Raw genomic sequence first — 17,219 nt, 5'->3', positions numbered from 1 at the left:
GTACAGGGTCCGCCAAAGCTCGCGAGAGTTCTCTTGCCTTCCACGTCTGCCACGTTCCAAAGGACCAGGACAGACTGGAAAGTCGAAAGCTGCTGGCTCTCACAGGCCGCAGCGTCGCGCCAGAGCAGCCCTAAGCCTGCAGCGGGGCGGGGAAACGCGGCACGAATCCGCCCCCTCATAGAGGCCCTTGTGACTGGCTGTATATCCCGTCACTCAGCCTTCTGTGGGCGGGGAGGGGTGGGGCTCGCCGGACGGGGGCGTGGCCTCAGGGCGGGTGAGCGGCGCGCTCTCGCGCCGGGAGGGCAGTCACCAGCCCCGAGCAGGCGAGGATCGAGCGCGCGCCGGAGGCACGCGGGCGACAAGTCCTCGGAGGCGCTGCGGGCGGTGCCGAGACACCCGTGCAGCTTCAGGAGCTGCGGCCCTCACCCGCTGCAGCGCCCGCGCACCCCACGCCCGGAGGGAGCCCCCGACCCTTGCCTGCTCCAGCGGTGCGCGCGATGGCCCCGCGCAAGAATGCCAAGGGCGGCGGCGGCAACAGCAGCAGCAGCAGCTCTGGCAGTCCGACCGGCTGCACCAGCGGCGGCAGCAGCAGCCCCGGGGCCCGGAGAGGTCAGACGCGCTCCAGAGCCGGGGTCCGGGTGGCCCGGAGGATGGGGCTCCGTTGGGGGTGGGGGGCGTGGGCGCTGCGAGTCCACCTCCCCAGATGCCGCCGAGCGCCTCCTCCATCCTCCTCCGGGCACGGGGCGGAGGCCGTGCTCGGTGGGCCTGGCGGGTGGGCTGGAGGGGCCGGGCAGAGCAGGGAGCCCCTTCCCGGCCGCTCCCTCACCTGCAGTGCGCAGCCGAGATGGAGGTGGTGTCGATCCACTCCTTCTTGGCTCGCTGTGGAATTGATGATAGGCGTAAGAGAAACAGTTTACCTTGGCCGTGCGTATTTTGGAGAGTTTGGAAATGAGCCAAAGTCAGAAAATAAGTTCTTGCCAAACCAGCAGCTTTTAAGTGCAGCCCAAAGGAGAATAAGGCTGCTGGGATGTGTGTGTGGGGCGGGGGAGAGGGGAGTGATTTGAATATTCTTGAAGATTATTTTAAATATTTTTGCCTTTATGTAGCTTTCTTATCTTGCGTTGTAGTTGCCTTTAAATATAACAGAATACCATAAGTACTGGGCAAGCTTCTCTATTTTTTTCCCTTTGTCTTCTCTCTAAAAAAAAAAAGATATTCACCTTTCTCCTTCTGTGCTTATCCAGCAAAGAGAGAGAGAACAGATGTTGTAAATCTGTTTCATCTCATATTTCAGTGGTTCTCGTTTCTTTTATACCTCCTTTGACTCATATTTAGAATATTAAAACTGCAATCCACATGTGTATTGAATCTGAGCTATAAACTTTCCCTTTTAAAATGATTCTAGATTCTTTGTTTCCTGAGGTCTGCAAGGAATGTTATTTACTTGTATCAAAAAAGTAAATCAGAACACTATAGTCATCCTTTAAAGAGCTGTTGTTTAAATAGCACTTACCACTCTCTGAGATTATTTGTTTTCATGTGTATTGCCTTCATGTCTCACACATTCCCTCTGGTTGATTCCTTTTCCCAACTCTTTGAGTCTGGCCATTAATAGATGCTCAATAAAAAATTATTTGATGAGTGAATGAATCTGGCCATTAATAGATGCTCAATAAAAAATTATTTGATGAGTGAATGAATTTAAATAGTTAAATTTAAATGATGAAAATAGTGCAGTTGAGATCATTGAATAAATTTACACTCTGAGAACTAATATTTTGTATTGTAGAGAAAAAAGATAGTTTGAATTCCACAGAAAACATATTAATTCACCTTTGACATAAGTAAACTTTGTATTCCTTTGTCACTTGACCTTAATGCCAGTCAGTTGACTTAAACAGGCAGAAGGGTAGATGAAGGGCGGGCTCTGGCTACACTTTTTAAAATATCTAAATGAGAAGAACTCATGCAACTTCAGCTCCAAGTAGAGAAAGCTGATGAATGACACTTTAATGTTGTTTTCAAAAGTTTTTGTAGCCATTTACAAGCAAAGCACATCATCTTTGTTCCACTTTGCCTTTTGCAATTCTGGGTAGAGAGGTTTGACTATATCTGAAGCAGTTGTTTTATTAAATGCCCTGTTGTTGGTGAGAATTAGCATCGACTTTGCCTTTTGCAATTCTGGGTAGAGAGGTTTGACTATATCTGAAGCAGTTGTTTTATTAAATGCCCTGTTGTTGGTGAGAATTAGCATCGACAGTGTGTATTGATTGTATCCCCATCCCCAGTGGTTCAAGATCTGAATCAGTTTTAACAGGTAGGTGATACATTTAGGAAATGTTAGGACCAAAATGAACACATTTGAACTTTGATATTCCAGCATTTTAGAGCAAGTTCTATCCTATTTGAGGATCTACAGCCTTTTAAGCATTTTACACATTGATCCTGTAATTGTTGTGAAACAGACATAGTATATAAAAGAGAATGTGGAAATGAGAGAGGTACCTGTATTACCAGCAAAATATCCACAGACAGTTGACATCGGAGTCTCGCTTGTTACATAACGAGCATTCTTTTTCCGCAGCTATTTTTTTTTTTTTTTTTCAGTCAGTGATGAGTTCTGACTGTGTGCCACGTGGAAGGCACAGGAGATGAAAGGAGGTTTCTTTCTGTTGTAAGCAGTTGCATTGCAGTGGAACGTGTGATCCGATACCGGAAAGATGGAGCCACTTCTATTTGTTTGCTGTATCTGTCTGTCATTGATGTGTACACATTGATGCCCAAGTCAATACCACATGCTGGGGAAATCACAGAAACTGGAATCTTGGCTGCGGCCTTACCACGAGGCCTGGAAAGATTGTCTGAATCCTTAAAGGTTATATACTTCTTAGAAACCCAACTGATTATTGGATGATCCAAGACTAAAACCAGGTTTTCTCTTATTCATTTGACCATTGTACTGGATTTTTGTTGTGCTGTGGCTAAGTTGTGTCTGACTCTTTGCGACCCCATGGACTGCAGCACACCAGGCCTTGCTGCCCCTCACCATCTCCTGGATTTTAGGTTCTCTAATTTGTAAGATTTTATGGGAATCTTGGAGTCGAAGTTGATTATCTTTTCTTTCTAGCTCTCTATGGCATATTACACCTGTTTTTTTTTTTTTTTTAAAGAAAAATATGCTTCCTATGGTATCACCAGTTAACTTTTGACTACAGTTGTATTTGAAACAGCATGTTTGAAAATCTTAGTTTGAGAAGAAGTACATGGGCTCAGCTAATGTTTTTTGAGTTGTTTTACATTGAGATTCTGAAGGACATGATGACACTAGTCACATTAAACGTTATTATTTCTAACATTTGTATGTGAAAGTAGAGTGGAAGAGGACCCAGTCCTTTGAAACATTCATTTTAGGGAAAATGTGATTATCTGGACTTTTGTTGATCTTGGTGGTCATTTTTTTCAAACGTGGTGTTTTGAAACTGAAACTTGGAGGTTTATGTAAAAGTTAGATTTTTAAAGCAGGTGTCTGCTTTTTATTTAAGCCTTCAGCTTAAATTGAAAACTGATAACATGCTTAGCTTTTTGCAGAGCTCAAGTTTGCCTTTTCCAGTTTTATTCTTTAAAATATGAAAGAAACAAGTAAATTGAACATATTACCTTTGTGTGTGTTTGTGCTCAGTCATATCTGACTCTTTGCGGCCCTGTAGACGGTGGCCTGGCAGGTTCCTCTGTCCATGGAATTTTCCAGGCAAGAATACTGGAGTGGGTTGCCATTTCCTACTCCAGGGATCTTCCCGAACAAGGGATCAAACCCATGATTCCCCTGAGCCTCCTGCATTGCAGGCAGATTATTTACCACTGCACCTCCTGGGAAGTATTTACCTTTACTGCTAAGTCGCTTCAGTCGTGTCCGACTCTGTGCGACCCCATAGATGGCAGCCCACCAGGCTCCCCCGTCCCTGGGATTCTCCAGGCAAGAACACTGGAGTGGGTTGCCATTTCCTTCTCCAGTGCATGAAAGTGAAAAGTGAAAGTGAAGTCGCTCAGTTGTGTCCGACTCTCAGCGACCCCATGGACTGCAGCCTACCAGGCTCCTCCGTCCATGGGATCTTCCAGGCAAGAGTACTGGAGTGGGGTGCCATTGCCTTCTCCATTTACCTTTAACTCACACATAAGAAAAACTGACTTGCTTGACCAACTGAGGCCAAGGGAAACCTCTTTCAGATTTATTGATTTGAAGATCTTTGATCAACAGGGATCATGATGTGCTTTTATACTTATTTTGTAGTTACAGACCCTGGTATATATAATGCTTTTGTTTAGAGTTTCCCTTTGCAATGTCATTCAGTCTTTCCCTGTAGCTTCTAACTTGCTAGGGGATGTAAACATCTATTTCCTTTGTCTAATAGTGTTGTGCCACCACATCACACTTCACCAGTAGGTGTCACTGTAGAACACTTTTTCCACTTTCAAGTTTCAGATGTATCATCTACTTGTTTTTTAAATTTAAGAGCCCTGTACATACTCAGAGGGCTTCCCTGGTGGTTCAGAGGGTAAAGCGTCTGCCTGCAATGCGGGAGACAGGGGTTCGATCCCGGGGTCGGGAAGATCCCCTGGAGAAGGAAATGAACCATTGATGGACAACTAATTTAAAATGCTCAGCCACTGCTATTTAATTCTGTCACAGTCTCTAACAGCAGGTTTTGAAATTTAGTAGTAATAGTCAGGCCCTAGCAGTCTTATTTCAGAAAAGGCAATGGCACCCCACTCCAGTACTCTTGCCTGGAAAATCCCATGGACAGCAGAGCCTGGTAGGCTGCAGTCCATGGGGTCTCTAAGAGTCGGACACAACTGAGCGACTTCCCTTTCACTTTTCACTTTCATGCATTGGAGAAGGAAATGGCAGCCCACTCCAGTGTTCTTGCCTGGAGAATCCCAGGGACGGGGGAGTCTGGTGGGTTTCCGTCTATGGGGTCACACAGAGTCAGACACGACTGGAGTGACTTAGCAGCAGCGGCAGCAGTCTTATTTATTTAGGCTGATTGTATTTAGAATTAAATGCATTGATGAACTATCTGTAAAATTATACATTTGAAGATGTTTGATTTTGATGCATGTTAATCATTTAGAATTTTTTTCTTCCTTATTGCTTTCAATGTATCTTAGACTGCTTGGTAATTAACAGACACAATACATTTCTGTTTGCCCTCTGACTCCATTGAACAAGGAGGCCTTGGTGAAATTCCTTTCCTTTAATCATTTTGTGCCAGTTAATCGTTTGTGAGTCAGTCTAGAATGAAAAGATAGGAAGGCCATAATTCTTCCACCAGAGGAACTGTGTGCTGTTTTGTGTTCATTTGAACAGCAGTTTCAACTGGCCAGATTGTATGAAAAATGAGTGTTAGTCGCTCAGTTGTGTCCGACTCTGAGGCCCCATGGTGGGTCTCCTCTGTCCCTGGAATTCTCCAGGCAAGAACACTGGCGTGGGTAGTCCTTCCCTTGTCCAGGGGATCTTCCCAACCCAGGGATCGAACTCTCGGCTCCTATGTTGGCAGGTGGATTCTTTACTGTCTAAGCCACAGGGCAGCTCAGATTGTATGGAACCAAGTGCTAAAAAGTATTGGGAGGGAATTCTTGAACACATAATTATTATTTTTTAACATAGTTACCTTTTTTAAAAAGTCTTTATTGAATTTGTTATAGTATTGTTTCTTTTCTTTCTTGTCTTTTTAAAAAATGTTTTAGTTTTTTGGCCACAAGGCACGTGGGATGTTATCTCCCCGACCAGGGATCAAACCTGCAACCCCTCTACTGGAACGTGAAGTCTTAACCACTGGACCGCTAGGGAAGTCCTTTGCACACAATTTTAAAATGACCAAACATTAACCTGGGTTCAGAAGTAAAAGGAGAGATCTATACTTTAGCTTTACTTTAAAATCATGTGTCTCAGAGAGATTACTAGACAATGAGAGATTCTCATTTTCAGCTGATTGGCAACAGAGTAGCTTGGATTAAGAATCATGTGAGCTTTCCACTCTATTTTTAGTTACTATTGAAAATTTAACCTCTGAGTTCTTTGGTCCCAGTAGAATATCTGCCCCGCCCCCCACCCCACCCCTCACCCCCCGCCCATTTTTTTTTTATTCTCCAGAAGGACATTGTAGTTTGGGAAAATCTGATGACCTGGATTCATAGCCATTTAAGAACTGTGTAGCAAGTCACTCAAAATTTTTAAACCTGGTCTCAAATGGAAAGAATTATTCAGGGTTGTGACAGCCCTAAAATCAATTCTATATGCCTTTCTGTTGCTCAGGTTTTTCATCAAAGTACCCGTAATGGTAAAGGTGCCTATGAAACTTTGGAGAATATATAAGGCTGTAGAACTAAGCAGGCTATTGCATGCTTGAAACATTTTTTATGATTTAGGAAATGAATTTTTGTCATACAGGGTAGCATCTGTTTGAGTCAAGTGGATGTCCTAGAAGTCATGTTCATAGCGGGTTCTGAGTACCCTTTGACACATTTCTGGCTGCCTCTGGGGTGCACGTCAGCCTTCAAGTTCAGGATTTACCCTCAGATCCCTTCTGGAGCTGCACTGTTTTCTCTTACTAGAGCTCAGATCTATTTCAGTCTTTTGATGTTACTCCAGCATACTGCTTTAATATTCTGAAAATACACAAGTTAGTTCGTGTCTGGGGGTATTTCTGCATCTCCTGTGTGGTTTCATTTCATTCTGTCCTAAGATAAACAGAACATTTTAAAATTAGCTTCCCTTTAATAAATTCTGTATGTACAGAGAACCCATCTACGGTTTCCCCAGATCCCTGGGAAAGCCTCAGCCATCTGTTGGGAGAGGTGGGGGTGCTCAGGCTCCTCCTGTGCTCCAGTATCCACTGCTCAAGCATCTGTGCAGCTCTGAATATAAATCTTGGTGGATACGTGTCTGGTGTTTAGTCCTGCAGATCTGGCCATTTCTACTAGAGGACCAGAGATTAGGATGTTCATTTCTTCCTTCTCTTCATCTCTACGTGCCACTGTAGGGGCCTTGTTCTGAAGTCCATTGCTTTAGCGGTTTCTTCTGCTAGTGCTAGGAGCCAAGGTAGTATTTCCTCATTAGTCATTATTGTTTTTTAATGAGAGTGCTTCAGGCATTTGCTCTGCATTTAACATTTGCTTTTCAAGGGTGTGTCTTGGTTACCTTTGGCTGATGTGGATATCTTTTAAGGGCAGATCACTGAGTCTAACTTAGTTCTGATCAGGTCGATGACGCCTGAGGACAAATTTGCTGTAGATAACCTATTAGAATCAAAGGAAATTTGTTTTAAAAAATAATTTTTTAAAATTTTGTGTTGGGGTATAGTCAATTGGGGCTTCCCAGGTGGCGATAGTGGTTAAGAACCTGCCTGGCAATGCAGGTAGACGTAAGAGATGCGAGTTTGATCCCTGGGTCAGGAAGATCCCCTGGAGGAGGGCGTGGTGACCCACTCCAGTATTCTTGCCTGGAGAACCCCACAGACACTGGAGCCTGGTGGGCCGCAGTTCATAGAGTTGCATAGAGTTGGACACAACTGAAGTGACTTAGCACGCACACATAGCTGATTAACAAACAATATTGTGGTAGTTTTCAGGTGAACAGGAAAGGATTCAGCCCTGCATACGCAGCTATCTTTTCTCCCTCATGCTCCCCTTCCCTCCAGACCACCACATAACACTGGGCAGAGTTCCCTGTGCTATACAGGAGGTCCTTGTTGATTATCCATTTTAAATACAGCAGTGTGCACATGTCCATCCCAAACTCCCTAACTATCCCTTCCCCCCATCCTTTCCCCTGGGAACCATAAGTTCCTTTAGACTCAGAGGAAATGTTGAGGCTACTTGGTGAGTAAGTCTTTAGAAAATATACTTACACAAGATCTTCTGAAGGCTTGGGGCTGGTCTCTGGCCCCCTTGGAAATCCAGGTGTCTCGCCTGGTCGATCTGGCTGTAGCGTGGCCTTCCTCATCTGCCATGGATGCTCTCCATGCTCTTAACGCGGACTGGGCCTGGGGGTGGTGGTGGGGGGTGTTTAGTTAGTGCAGAGTGGAAACGACTGTTGCTGTGCTTGGAAAGACGCCAGCCTTTCTTTCCTGCATGTGTTCCTACAGATTTAACCCCGTGACTCATTCTGCATGGGAGCCAGCAAGCATCAGTCTTAATTTTGAGTGAGAAAATATGACTGGAGAAAATAATGTTGTTCCGTCACCAGTACTATATAACTGTTATTTCTCATAGCTTGTCTAGGTTTGACAGCCTTTGCTGTCATGACCTAGTGCAGACTCAGGGCTGTTTTGTTCTCTCCTGTCTCTCACTTTGGTTCTTGTTTATTATATTGCTATTGTACAGTTTCTCACGGTCTTTCACACTCTGTTTTTAATTCAGTTTTCCTGAATTGGTCTACTGGAAAGTCTGTTTGGTCTAGATTCACAGGTAAATTTTATTTAGAAGTTAATTTTTTTCCCCTTACATGAAAATAAAAATCTGTGTTGTGTTTATTGAAAGAATACCTGCATTTAACTTTTCCATTTTTTGAGTTAAATCAATTTGAATAAGATGCTTGTCAGTTACTGAATTTTATATTTACAAATTATTTCACGCATTTTGCTTTTTGATGGAGAGCCATCTCTCTTTTAGAATGTAAATATTTCTATGTGTTTCTCTTTAAAACTATCTATTTGTAATATTATATATTAAGATGTTTACATAGATATAAATAATGCAGTGACTTACATGTAGCCACCATACAGATGAGAAAGTAAAATATTACCAAATTCTTGGTTTCTCCTCTCCTGTGTTATCCCTTTACAATTTTAAACATTTTGTGATAATCATTGTCATACATCGCTTTATAATATATATTATATAATATATAGCTTCCCTCGTGGCTCAGTCAGTGAAGAATCTGCCTGCAATGCAGGAGACCCAGGTTCAGTCCCTGGGTTGGAAAGATTCCCTGGAGAAGGAAATGGCAACCCACTCCAGTATCCTTGCCTGGAAAATCCCATGGACAGAGGAGCCTGGTGGGTTACAGTCCTTGGGGTTGCAGAGTCAGGCAAGACTGAGTGACTACCATATAATATAGATAGTAATATATTAGATAACATAATGTTATGCTGCAAATATGATATATATAGTGTAATAGTCATATATAACTTAATATAATATTCTGTTGCATATTGTATACTATATATCCATTTGTATAAAATATATTATTAAATTTTCTATTTATGAAAATAGCTCAGGAAATATATCTATATCCCTATGTATAGAAATATGTGTGTATGTATAGATACATATACATTTGTTTGTTGTTGGTGTTGTTTAGTTACTAAATTTAGTTACTAAATTTACGATTTACTAAATTTACTAAAAACTAACGATTTAGTTACTAAATCGTTTCCAACTGTTTTGTGACCCCATGGACTATAGCCCACCAGGCTTCTCTGTCCATGGGATTTTCCAGACAAGAATATGGATCAGATCAGATCAGATCAGTTGCTCAGTCGTGTCCGACTCTTTGAGACCCCATGAACCGCAGCACGCCAGGCCTCCCTGTCCATCACCAACTCCCGGAGTTCACTCAGACTCAACGTCCATCGAGTCAATGTTGCCATCCAGCCATCTCATCCTCTGTCGTCCCCTTCTCCTCCTGCCCCCAATCCCTCCCAGCATCAGTCTTTTCCAATGAGTCAACTCTTCGCATGAGGTGGCCAAAGGACTGGAGTTTCAGCTTTAACATCATTCCTTCCAAAGAAATCCCAGGGCTGATCTCCTTCAGAACGGACTGGTTGGATCTCCTTGCAGTCCAAGGGACTCTCAAGAGTCTTCTCCAACACCACAGTTCAAAAGCATCAATTCTTCGGCACTCAGTCTTCTTCACAGTCCAACTCTCACATCCGTACATGGCCACAGGAAAAACCATAGCCTTGACTAGACGAACCTTTGTTGGCAAAGTAACGTCTCTGCTTTTGAATATGCTATCTAGGTTGGTCATAACTTTCCTTCCAAGGAGTAAGCGTCTTTTAATTTCATGGCTGCAGTCACCATCTGTAGTGATTTTGGAGCCCAGAAAAATAAAGTCTGGCACTGTTTCCACTGTTTCCCCATCTATTTCCCATGAAGTGATGGGACAGGATGCCATGATCTTTGTTTTCTGAATGTTGAGCTTTAAGCCAACTTTTTCACTCTCCACTTTCACTTTCATCAAGAGGCTTTTGAGTTCCTCTTCACTTTCTGCCATAAGGGTAGTGTCATCTGCATAACTGAGGTTATTGATATTTCTCCCGGCAATCTTGATTCCAGCTTGTGTTAGAATATGGAAGTGGGTTGCAATTTGCTCCTCCAGGGGATCTTCCCAACCCAGGGATCGACCCCACATCTTCTGCATTGCAGGTGGATTCTTTTACCACTGAGCCACCAGGGAAGCCCATACGTTTGTTTAGTGCATGTCAAAAGTTTTATAAATAGGCTCATACTTGTCAACTATTGGACACTATTTGCTTAAGACTCTACCAAACTGGCTCTATGTTTTCATATATATAGCTCTTCATTATATGAATGTGCTTTTTCTTTAGCCATCCTGGAGTCCAGGACGACTTTGTTTGTTTTCATTGCTTTCTTTCAAACACTGCTCCCTGAACCCTCTTGGAGTTGTCTATTACCTTGTATAAATGTCTAAGTCCTTTCCTAGAGCATAATTTAGGATTGGAATTGTTGGGTCATAGCAAATACACATATTAAACTTCATCAAGTATCACCTTTTTTTCCCCAACCTCGAAGTGCTTGTATCACTTTACACTCCCACCCACCATGAAAACAGCTACCTGTGTGCAGCAACCACATTACCAACACTTGGTAACCTTTAATATTGCAAGTTTAGTAAGTTTAGTGCATGTGAAGTAGTGTTTGTGTTTTAAACTTGCATTTTTCTCATCACCAATGAGGTTACTAGTGAGAATAGCTATTCGAGTTTCCTTTCCTGTGAATTTTTTTTAATATATATACATATATATATATAACCTATTTGTCTAGGTTTTTAAATTCTATATAATTTACATTTTTGATTTGTTGAATTTCTTTATCTTGAACCTTTTGATTGTGTGATAAAGGGCTTCTCCCAGTCTATGATTATTCATGTTGTCATTTTCTGTAGTATAATTTGTTGAATAGAATTTTTAGATTTTTGATCCATTGATAATAGCATTTTTCTATTTTCTTCTTTATGGTTTGTGCTTTATTTAGGACATCTTTTCTAACAGAGATCATAAAACATTTTCTTTTTTTCTATAAACTACTGAATTTTGCCTTTTACATTTAGATGTCTAAACGATGGGGTGTGCTTTTTATTGTATATATTGTTGGGTAGGGATCTGATATTTTTAAAGATGAATAATGAAAATGTCCTGCACCATTAGTTGAAGTGTCTTCTTTCTACACTAATCTGCTGTATCACCTATTGTGTCTAGATACCTGTGACTGTTTTATTCCTGGTATGTGGAATTAGGCAGGTCCTTCTATCCTGTCTTTTTCATCATTGTCCTCACTGTTTGGGGACCTTTCTTTGCCTGTGTCTTTTTAGAATCTGCACATCAAGTTAAGTTTCATGAAGAATATTTCAGGATTTTGACTGGGATTGTATTTAATTTATAGAACAGTTTGGGACAAATATGTGTGTGTGTGTTTAGTCACTAAGTCATGTCTGACTCTTTGCAACCCCATGGACTGCTGCATGCCAGGCTTCTCTGTCTTTCACTATCTCCTGGAGTTTGCACAAAATGGGACAAGAGCACACATATAATAATGAGTATTTCTGTACATAAACATGGTGCAACTTCCTATATATTTGTCTTACAGTGACTTTTTATAATTTTATCCCAAAGTGGTATGCCTCTTTGATTAGATTTAGCCTAAGTGCTTTACTGTTGTTGTTGTTCAGTTGCTCAGTCACACCCAACTCTTTGTGACTCCATAGCCTGTAGCCCGCCAGGCTCCTCTGCTTATGGGATTTTCCAGGCAAGAATACTGGACTTGTTTGCCATGTCCTCCTCCAGGGGATCTTCCTAACCCAGGGATCAAACCCGTGTCTCCTGCACTGCAGGTGATCTCTTGCATCACAGGCGTATCTATACTTCTGAGCCACTAGGGGAGCCCTTAGATGACTCATCAGTCAGTTCAGTTCAGTTCAGTCGCTCAGTCGTGTCCTACTCTTTGCGACCCCATGAATTGCAGCACGCCAGGCTTCCCTGTCCATCACCAACTCTCGGAGTTCACTCAAACTCACGTCCATCCAGTCAGTGATGCCATCCAGCCATCTCATCCTCTGTCGTCCCCTTCTCCTGCTCCCAACCCCTCACAGCATCAGAGTCTTTTCCAATGAGTCAACTCTTCGCATGAGGTGGCCAAAGTACTGGAGTTTCAGCTTTAGCATCATTCCTTCCAAAGAAATCCCAGGGCTGATCTCCTTCAGAACGGACTGGTTGGATCTCCTTGCAGTCCAAGGGACTCTCAAGAGTCTTCTCCAACACCACAGTTCAAAAGCATCAATTCTTCGGCGCTCAGCTTTCTTCACAGTCCAACTCTCACATCCATACATGACCACTGGAAAAACCATAGCCTTGACTAGATGGACCTTTGTGGGCAAAGTAATGTCTCTGCTTTTGAATATGCTGTCTAGGTTGGTCATAACTTTCCTTCCAAGGAGTAATGAGTTAGATGACTCATAACTGGTCCTATTTCATCCTTCAGGCATTGTCATCTTCATAAAGTGTAAGTTCGATCATGTCGCTTATTTGAAAACCTTGCCTAGTCTTCCTGGTCCTCAAGGTGTAGTTTAGATTCCTTAGCACCATCTAGCAGGTTCCTCATGATCTTGCCCCTCTTACGATCTCTACTGCTGCTGCTAAGTCACTTCAGTCATGTCCGACTCTGTGCGACCCCATAGACGGCAGCCCACCAAGCCCCACCGTCCCTGGGATTCTCCAGCCAAGAACACTGGAGTGGGTTGCCATTTCCTTTTCAAATGCAGGAAAGGGAAAAGTGAAAGTGAAGTTGCTCCATCATGTCCGACTCTTCAAGACCGCATGGACTGCAGCCCACCAGGCTCCTCCATCCATGGGATTTTCCAGGCAAGAGTACAGGAGTGGGGTGCCATTGCCTTCTCCGCTTACCCTCTCTGGCCAATCTTAAACTGCTCTCTTTATATTAATTCACCCATGTCAGGTCACTCTCTGAGGTCTCTGCATTTGTCCTTGCTGTTTCTTCTGTGACAGCCCCACACTTGCTCTTTCCCTGTGTGGCTCCTGTGTGTCTGTTAAGATGCAGGTACCCCATCAGTTCTACCTTCCTGTTGATCATCTTTCCGGTGGGTTTTGCAACCCTCCTCCCCCCACCCCCAGCATGAGCGTCTGTAGCGCCCTCTGCAGGTACTGTCTTAGCATCCTCATTGATCCACGGGTTCCTCTATGCTGTGCAATGCTAAGTCACTTCAGTTGTGTCTGACTCTGTGCGACCCCATAGACGGCAGCCCACCAGGCTCCCCCGTCCCTGGGATTCTCCAGGCAAGAACACTGGATCGGGTTGCCATTTCCTTCTCCAATGCATGAAAGTGAAAAGTGAAAGTGAAGTCGCTCAGTTGTGTCCGACTCTTAGCGACCCCATGGATTGCAGCTTAACAGGCTCCTCCATCCATGGGATTTTCCAAGCAAGAGTCCTGGAGTGGGGTGCCATTGCCTTCTAGCAGATGAGAAAAGTGTGACAACACAGTATTAGACTGCACTGGACCCGAGGACTAGCTCTGCCACTCGTTTTTGACCTTTTAGTAAGTCAACAAACCTCTCTCAGCATCTTGAAATATTTCTTCATCTCTCAAATGGAGATAACTCACACTTATGCAAACTGATGCATAGTAAGCGTTTCTTAACAACTGCAGTTGTGGTACATGGTGATGGTGATACTCCCTTGAACAGAACAGATGTTTAGTTTTGTACTGTGATCATCTGCTGTCTTTCGTTCTTGCTTGATCATAAAGGCAAAAACTTTATGATCTGTGTTAGGAACAGACACCAGACGCAGACCCCCGTAAACAGTTAGGAATTGATTTCATTAAGAAAGATGTGGTGTGCTCGTACCAGCTGTGGTAGGATCAGTGGTTCAGGAAGTCCTCAGAGCACATGACTTCTCGGTGTCGGTGTCTGTCATCCTGAGGTTGGCTCCTCTGGGACTCAAGATGGCAGCTGGCAGCCTTGGGGTTTCTTGCTTCCCTGTTCACACTCGGCTGGAGAAGGAGGCTTTTTCTCTTTTGCATAGAACAGGGCTCCTTGGCTCCACACTGCCTGTCTCACCACCGGTGGTTGGTAATGGGTTACCCGGATTGTTCTGATCAGAGGTCAGCATGGTGATCACATGATCTCCCTGGAAACAACTATCATTTTCTTTTTTTTTTCCTAATTTTTTAAATTGGAGGATAACTACTTTATAGTGTCATGTTGGTTTCTGCTGTACAACAGTGTGAGTCAGTCGCTAACATTTTTTTTTATGTTACTACATTTTTCTCTTGATTTCTTTTCAACTGATTTAAAAAGCCAAAACCATTCTTAGGCCCTGGTTCATACAAAAACGGGAGGTGGGTCGAAGCTCATTCACCCTGGTCAAGAGTACTTGCTAGAGCTGGGAGAATTACTCCTAGGGTTTGGTGTAGGTAAACACCATGTTCCATTTTCTTTTCATCTCCAGTACTTAAATGATGGTCTGTGCATAGTAGGCACTCAGTAAATATGGTGTGAACAAATTTACAGGGAAAAGTCTTACTTCCCTCTCACAGATCAAAAGGGCGCTGATGGTGTAAGCTGTGTTTTTTGTGTTTCTTCCGCACTGCCTTGAATGTAAAAGGTGCTCCAGAATTATGTGTTACGTGCATGGATTTTTTTTTTTTTAACATTTATGTTATGGGCCAGAAGACAGACTGAAAAATCCTCTTGATGTTTATAAATGTTGGAGTTAAAGAAATAAAAATTATTAAGATGTGGAGAATTATTTAAAATGAGCAAGTCCTTTCTGGTAGTTTCGACATACAAGTACTTAGGCCAGTAGGAAGCATTCGTATTTCATTCATTCTGATTAGGAGGAAACGTTTGGGCAGAAGCAGGCATTTATTTGTTCTGCAGCATTTTGATTTTCCCTCACTTTAGCCTTAAATGTGACTCATTGATAGGCTAAAATTATGTGAATACTGAAATACTGCTAAATTTTTGTTCCCTTTAGTTTTTGGTTTTGGCTTTTAAAATTCATTTGTAAGAGTTATGGAGATTTCCTTCTTAAGACTAAAGTTTGACAATCCTGATTAAAAAATATAGAAACCTATAAGTGAAAGTGAAAGTTGCTCAGTCGAGTCTGGCTCTTGGCGACCCCATGGACTATACAGTCCATGGAATTCTCCAGGCCAGAATACAGGAGTGGATAGCCTTTTCCTTCTCCAGGGAATCTTCCCAACCTAGGGATTGAACCTAGGTCTCCCACATTGTAGGCGGATTCTTTACTAGCTGAGCCACAAGGGAATCCCAATGCTATTAATAACATTTATAAAGAGGATTGTACTTCAAAGTGCTGTATCTTTAAAATTCAAGAGAATGGTTCTTCCCAAGTGATTGTCTTATATCCACATTGTCCCGTATACTCCTTTAGCCTAATGTTGTTGTTGTTTAGTCACTGAGTTATATCCGACTCTTTGTGTTCCCAATGGACTAGAGCCCACCCGTCTTCTCTGTCCATAGAATTTCCCAGGCAAGAATACTGGAGTGGGTAGCCATTTCCTCCTCTAGGGGATCTTCTCGACCCTAGGTTTGAACCTGCATCTCCTGCATTGATCATCCATCCTAAATACCCTAATATTAGTACTCACCAAAATGAACTTTTATTTTATTTCTGTTTTACTCCTCCACTGGACTGTAAGCAAAGTGGCTTCTCTGTTCATTGTACAGCAGGGATTTCAAGAGTTATTAGTCAAAGGAATGAATATTCAGGTGCATGGAGAAAATGGTGAAAACCTTTTAAAAAGTTACCATCCTGTGATTTTGATAACTTTGTGTCTTAAAATCTTTATTAGATTATAGAACTGAAAGCACCTTGTTCTGCTGATCTGAATTATTTGTTGAGCTGAATTTGTTTAATCTGAGTTATTTATTTGAAATGTTCTATTTAGGGCAAGACTTTTATCCAAGATGGTATTACAGACATTTAGCCAGTCCTGGGAAGATACTGTACCCTGTCAGGACAGCACCTGTTAAATATACCTGTGCTTTCTGCCCAAACATTAGCTTCTCAGTAACTGGCATAAAGCTTTGCAACTTCAGCCTTTTCAGCTGGTCAGATTTTGTTGGGTCATACTCCTAGGAACCTTTGGCAGCAGACTAGCTGGCTTTTTCTGGAACACAGCCAAGAGACCAGTGCTTGCGACAGTTTATGCAGTGGAACCTGAGTGCAGGCTGGTGAGCCGGGTGCCTGGTGAATTTTATTCCAGGTGACCTCAGCCGGGTGCGTGGGGGCCAGTCTGTTTGGTGAAGGTGGAGCTGAGGGAGGTGTTGGATATGGAAGTTAGGGCAAAATGAGTCAGTGAGAATTGAGTTAGGGGACACCTGAGCATGTGGTGACATTGACTGTCACTTTGGTTTTTGAACTGGGGCAGGATAGGGAGGAAAGGGACAGACTTGGAGTATGAGGTTGAGGCAGCTGAGTGGATGAAGCCCGTGGGGTCCTGGCTGGACCTGTCCTGGTCATTCCTGTCCCTCACCCAGAAGCAGCCTGTGGTCTGGTTTTGTTTTCAGAATGCCACTGCTACTGCTGCTAAGTCGCTTCAGTCATGCCGGACTCTTTGCTACCCAGTAGACTCCAACCTGCCAGACCTCTCTGTCCATGGGATTCTCCAGGCAAGAATACTGGAGTGGGTTGCATGCCCTCCTTCGGGGAATCTTCCTGACCCAGGGATTGAACCTGCATTTCATGTCTCCTGCATTGGCAGACAGGTTCTTTCCACTAGTGCCACCTGGGAGTGTGTTAGATTTGTTTTACCATCTGTTGTTGTTCACTCGCTCAGTCATGTCTGACTCTGTGGTCCCATGGATTACAGCACACTATGCTCCCCTGTCCTTCACCGTCTCCTGGAGCTTGCCTAAACTTGTGTCCATTGAGTC

The 17,219-nt window shown here is 43.2% G+C and overlaps 1 protein-coding gene across 3 annotated transcripts in view; it reads left to right on the top strand.

Moving 5' to 3' along the window:
- The first annotated feature begins 276 nt into the window (after positions 1 to 276).
- Positions 277 to 17,219, top strand: part of ASPH (aspartate beta-hydroxylase) — a 189,139-nt gene continuing 172,196 nt past the window's right edge. For 2 of the 3 annotated variants that reach the window (XM_070802583.1, XM_070802581.1), the window contains exon 1: positions 277 to 609. In XM_070802583.1, coding sequence (XP_070658684.1) covers positions 498 to 609 — 112 coding nt within the window. In that variant the 5' untranslated portion in view covers positions 277 to 497. The remainder of the gene's footprint in view (positions 610 to 17,219) is intronic. The other variant, XM_019973494.2, reaches the window with a different exon arrangement.

This window comes from Bos indicus, chromosome 14 (assembly GCF_029378745.1).
Source record: "Bos indicus isolate NIAB-ARS_2022 breed Sahiwal x Tharparkar chromosome 14, NIAB-ARS_B.indTharparkar_mat_pri_1.0, whole genome shotgun sequence".
In the NCBI taxonomy this organism is placed as follows: Eukaryota; Metazoa; Chordata; class Mammalia; order Artiodactyla; family Bovidae; genus Bos; species Bos indicus.
This window is presented reverse-complemented; position numbering and strand designations above follow the sequence as displayed.